The sequence below is a fragment of the Sminthopsis crassicaudata genome, chromosome 1 (genome assembly GCF_048593235.1).
Source record: "Sminthopsis crassicaudata isolate SCR6 chromosome 1, ASM4859323v1, whole genome shotgun sequence".
Taxonomy (NCBI): Eukaryota; Metazoa; Chordata; class Mammalia; order Dasyuromorphia; family Dasyuridae; genus Sminthopsis; species Sminthopsis crassicaudata.
The window spans coordinates 477,704,654-477,710,653 of NC_133617.1; the positions used below are offsets into that span (position 1 = coordinate 477,704,654).

General features: G+C 35.8%; 1 protein-coding gene across 1 annotated transcript in view; it reads left to right on the top strand.

Annotated features, from left to right (window-relative positions):
* Positions 1-3,974, top strand: part of LOC141550444 (cytochrome P450 2K4-like) — a 50,057-nt gene extending 46,083 nt beyond the window's left edge. Inside the window, exon 8 of the mRNA XM_074281108.1 lies at positions 3,583-3,974. Within this exon, the coding sequence (XP_074137209.1) occupies positions 3,583-3,785 (203 nt within the window). The 3' untranslated portion in view covers positions 3,786-3,974. The remainder of the gene's footprint in view (positions 1-3,582) is intronic.
* The last annotated feature ends 2,026 nt before the right edge of the window (positions 3,975-6,000 follow it).

Here is a 6,000-nt window from a genome sequence, read left to right on the forward strand (position 1 = left end):
TGCTTTGAGAATTTTTTTCTCTCAGTTAATAACTATTAAGCACCTACTATGTGCCAGCCACTAAGCTAAGTAATGAGTTTACAAAAAAAGAAGCTAAAAGCAGTCCCTGCCCTCAAGGAGCTCACAATCTCAAATATCACCTTTTATATGAAATTTGGGGGCTTTAGGTAGCTTAGTGGCTACAGCAATGGGCTTGCTGTTGTTATTTAATGGTTTTCAGTCATGTGACCTCATTTTGGGGTTTTTCTTGGCAAAAATACTGGAGTGGTTTGTCATTTCTTTTTCCAGCTTATTTTACAAATGATAGAAATCTGCTGTGAAAAAAAAAAAGGAAGGATAAAGTTATGACAATATCAAGACTGTCCCTTCAAATGCATGAATAGCCAGGTTGCAGATTGCAGAGATAAAGACAGAAAAGAAAAGGAAGGGAATTTCCCCTCCTGGTTTGTAAACATTTATGGCATTACAAACTAATTAATTAAACTTGTAACTAATATTTTCACAATAAATTTTCAAATTATGGTAACTGCTAAAACTAGTTAGCAGTCTTTGGAAGTTTGTAGCTAGGATTAAGATTAACTACAAATAGAACAAAACTCTCTCCCTTTTCTGGAGAGTGATAGATTTATTGTTCTAATAGAAATTGTTTTCACTTATCTAGACCATAAGCAGAATTGAAGTCAATATGAAATGATTCAGCAGAATTCAATTGGTTAGCTAAGTTAGTAGTAAAGTTATCTATATTGAAATAGACTATGCAGTGAAATGTTAGACTAGAATATAATTAAAGAATAAGATGAGATAAACTTAAGAAAAATCTTTAGAAAATAGTGAAGGGGGGCAGCTAGGTGGCACAATGGATAGAGCACCACTCCTGAATTCAGGAGGACCCAAGTTCAAATCTGGTCTCAGACACTTAACACTTCCTAGCTAAATGACCCTGGGTGAGTCACTTAACCCCAGCCTCAGGAGAGAAAAAAAAAAGAAAGAATAGAAAATAGTGAAGGTAAAGAGAGTGAGGAATTAGCTTATGTTAAAAAAATTGTCTCACGTTGAAAAAGTCACCCAATGTAAATCCCTGCTTAATAATGAGTATAGTTGGGAAAGCTGTTTTTAGGCTTCATCTGTCTTCTCCACCCTTCTGAACTTCCTTTCTAACAGAAATTCATTATGGGTTACAAAGTGCTCCTTTTCGAAGTTCTTCAAGGTAAAATGATCTTATGCATGCTTAAGAGCATTTCTGTAGTAGGAACTCCACCAAGCCCATTTCACTATTTACATTGCACCCTTCCTGGGGCCTGCCAAAATCTTTGCTTTCTTCTTCTGATTTATTCCTAGAAATATAGTTTTTTAAGAGCGTCATGGCCTTTGAAAAAATTCAGATTTTATGGAGGTCATTTGAGGACTGTCACCTCTCATGGACATGATAATGAGATGCAGTCTTGATTAGAAAGTCCAGTCCCACAGCACCAATGATCCATTTACCTACTTCTTCAACTCTGTTTTTTATTTTGTTTTGTTTTATAGCATGAGCAGCTGAAAATAATTAAAGGTCTCATTTTTTATCTGGCCAAATTTGCTTCTCTGAAACCATTTCAATCTTAACTGACCTCTACTGCTCCATTTTTGACATCCTCAGTTGACTGGGCATTTTCCCCTATGCCAAGCTTTAAACAGATTGCCTAAGTAGAAGTGGACAGGAAATCTGTGCCAATCCTATATGGATACCCCTTATCTTGGGACAATCTAATGTTGGTCAAGACCATCTCCTTGCCTTGTGGCCACCTAGTGGTACCAGGTATTGGACAAGACTACTTATCATTGCCATTTTTTTTCTATATATGCTGCTCCTTTTCTTTGTGCACAAATAAGAAAAATTCAGTTTTTGGTTCAACATTTACTTCTTTTTATCTTTGGAGAGTACTTTTCCAAGTATTTCATGGCTGACTACTTAGAGAGTACACACCAGCACACAATCAGACAAAAATCTGAGTACCACTTACGGGGTTGGACAGTGGACTCTCGGTGATAGTCATGTGAATGAAAGACCCCTTCAAGGTCACCAGGATTGTTAAAATAAATCTTAGTTTGGACCTTGCCCTTCTTCGTTAAGGCAAACTTAGTAAAATAAGACAAAAGGAATTTATTGGCATACTGAGGCATCAAGTACTAGGTGTAGAGCTGCCTCCTTTCCCTACTACCTCTCAATGACTACAATAATAATGTACATTTGTATCCCCATCTGTGAAATTAGGAAAAAAAATTTGGACCACACCAATAATTACACTGATATAGCTGTTCCCAGTAAGGAAATTCCTTCCATTGATTATAATTCAACGCCTGTTCTGCAATTTATAGTCTTAAAAAGTTGTTTAGGGCATTGAAAGGTTAGGCTTGAAAATTTTTGTGGCACTTTCTTCATAACAAGCCTTTGGAATAAGTATTGCAAGTATTATTATTTCCATTTTTTATTGTTGTTCAGTTTTGTCTGGCTCTTTGTAACCCCATTTTGTTTTGGGTTTTTTTGCAAAGAAACTGGAATGGCTTGCCATTTCATTCTGTAGTTCATTTATAGATGAGGTAATGGAGGCAAACAGTTAAAGTGACCTATACAAACTCACACAGCTATAAGTGTCTAAGGTCAGATATGAACTCAGGAAAATAAATCTTCCTGATTCCAAGCCAATCACTCTAACACCTAGATGGTTTCATAACTTCTTACAATCTTACATCCTGAAGGATCTTATAATCCAACAAATTATCTTTTCCATTTTATCTGGGATCCATAAAAAAACACCTGTTACTCAATAAGCATTTATGGTTAGGTTCTGTGCTAGACTTGTGTATCTCACAAATGATACACTCTCTGCCCTCAGGAATCAGAGGAAATTTGTGTATATAAAAATATATATGTATTATACATATACATACATACAAAATACAGAGTGTCTCAAAAGTATTAATGTGCTTGTAAACTTGCTAAAATTTATACTGCACTAAAACTTTGGGGACATCATATAAATATATATATATATATATATATATATATATATATATATATATATATATATATATATATATGTACATACACATACAACATTAATTATTAGAGGAGGGTGGGGATAGGAAAAGACCTCAAGTAATCAGTAGCATCTGGGGGGCAGAGTATACAGTACTAACTCTAGAACAAGAAAGACCTGAGTTCAGATATGATCTCAAACACTTATTAGCTATGTAATCCTGAACAAGTTATTTAACCCCAATTATCTCCAAAAATAAAAAATAAAAAGACACGATATCTGAATTGAGCATTGAAGTTAATTAAAAAGTAAGGGATTGAGAGCAGTGTATCTAGCATCAGGAAGAACTGGGTTCAAATCCAGCCCTAGGTACCAGCTATGTGATACAGCACAGTCACTGAACTTCAGCTTTCCCATCTATAAAATGGGGATAGCACCTATAATGAGATAATATTTGTAAAATGCTTTACAATCCCTAAAGTGCTATATAAATACTAGCTATTCTTATTTTAGGACTCATCAGTATAACACTTACCAATCTATTAATTCTTTCTTTATCTAGGGCGTCGGGTTTGTATTGGAGAATCCTTAGCCAGGATGGAACTCTTTCTGCTCTTCGTAGGCTTATTGCAGAAGTTTACATTTAAGCCTGCACCAGGAGTAGATCCAGATGACCTTGACCTTACAGCTGAAGTGGGTCTCACCTTGACCCCAGTGCCTCACCTGGTTTGTGCTATCCCCTTGGAGGAAGTCCATGACTCTTAATGTGGGAGAGCAACTGACTGGTCCTGTTCAGACCACTGTATCCAAGATGGTAGCCAAAGAAACTAGAATGGTTTTGGGCGATACATACACATTTCTTGCCTGGTAAAGATCCAGCTGGTAACTATCACAGTTACATTTATTAAGCATTCATCCCTGGTTACAAATAATCCACCAATTTTCTGACCTTGAGAGATAGCCATCATTATACAAATGTAATATTAAGCTTGGATAGTAAGTAGTTGTCTTAGCTCAGTGTTCTGAAGGAAAGTTGCTGTAGTTCAGTTATGTCCAACTCTTGTGACCTCATTTGGGTTTTTTTTGCAAAGATACTAGAGTTTGCTATTTCCTTCATTTTATAGAGGAGGAAACTGAGGCAAATGAGGGACACAAAATAAGGCAAATAAGGTTAGGGGACTTGCCCAAGGTCACCCATATTACTGCCTATGATAGGATTAGCATTTCCTTGATGTATCTCTTTTTCTCCCACTTATACCATGGAAAGACACTTTTGAGACTTGATTGGCTTCATCTTCCCTGATACAGCTTCCTGCTCTGCCTTCCTCTCCCCTCTCAGTAGATCAGGAACAAAGCTGCCCCTTGAAACTTGATTGGTTCTCACTTCCCTGATGTAACTTCCTGGTCAAATAGACCAAAACTTCTTAAATAGTGGGTCATGGTCCAGTGTGTAGTTGGGTTAACTGAATGTGTGGATTGTAACAAATTTGTTAACAGTAAAAGGTATCAAATATTCTGCCAAGATTTAATTCTTTTATGGAAAAATAAGCAAGCACATTCATCTCATTAATGTGCAAATTTACTTTCAACTTTAATAAATGGTAAAATTATATGCATATACCAAAGAATTATTTTGAAATAAATTTCTTTATGATTTATTATCAGAAAGTGATTTATCTATATCTATATATCTGGGGTTGTGTAAAAACTTCTTGAATAACAAGGGATCACAGGTGGAAAAAAATTTAAGAAGCTCTGATCTACAGGCATAAAAGTCCCAGTTTCATGGAGTCTGAGTCTGTCAAATTTGATAGGTACATAAGATCATGAGTTCCCATATTCTAAAGATTTATAGACCAGATGTGTTTCTAGATGGAGATGAGGAGTGGGATACCCTAGAAAAAGTAAGTGCCAGTAGCAACAAGATTATGTGAAGATCAACTGTGATGGACTTGGCTTTTCTCATCAATGCAGTGATTCAAGGCGATTCCAATAGATTCCCGATGACAAATGCCATCTACATCCAGAGAGAAAATTGTGGAGACTGAATGTACATCAAAGCATAGTATTGTCAATTTTTGTTTGTTTGTTTTCTTTCTCGTGATTTTTTCCTCTTTGGTTTTATTTTTCTTACACAACATGACAAATATAAAAATCTGTTTAAAAGAGATGGCACATAAAAAGTTGTGTCACTCTGTTCTTGTTGTATATTCCTCCTGTGTTTTTGTGGAGGTTTCTCAGTAGTGTCCAACTCTCTATGACCCCATTTGGGCTTTTCTTCTGTCTGAAAATTTCAAAATAAGTACATGAAGTCAATCATGGTTTTCATATACTACTACTACTATTATTATTACTACTACTACTACACATACCACACATGACAGTAAAAAAAGTAAAAAAAAAAAAAAATGCTTCAATCTTCATTCAGTTTTCATCAGTTATCTCTCTGGAAGTGAATAGCATTTTTCATTGGGGGACCTTTGATAGTTTCATGGATCACTGTCTTGATCAGAGTAGCAAAGTCTTCCACAGTAGATCATCTTTACAATTTTGCTGTCACTGCATACAATGCTCTCCTGGTTTTGAAAACTCTACTTTGTATCAGTTCATATGAGTCTTTCTAGGTTTTTCTGAATCCATTGGGTTTGTCATTCATACATACTTGAATAAATGATAATTTTTCTCAGCATGATTTAACTGGACCTCACCATACCACCATTCACTGCAAGTAGAATTCAATAGCTTGACGTGGAATTTGGATATATATGAGTCAGTTAGTAGGCAGCACAGCACAAATGCAACTCTACAATTTGGAATAGGCTATAAAATATGGTGATACTATTGACCCTCCCCAAACCTTTTACAGGTGGCTTATTAAATAATTCTCCCAAGGCAGCTAGATGACATAGTGGAGAGAGCATCAGCCCTGGAGTCAGAAGGACCTGAGTTCAAATTTGACCTCAGATACTTAACACTTACT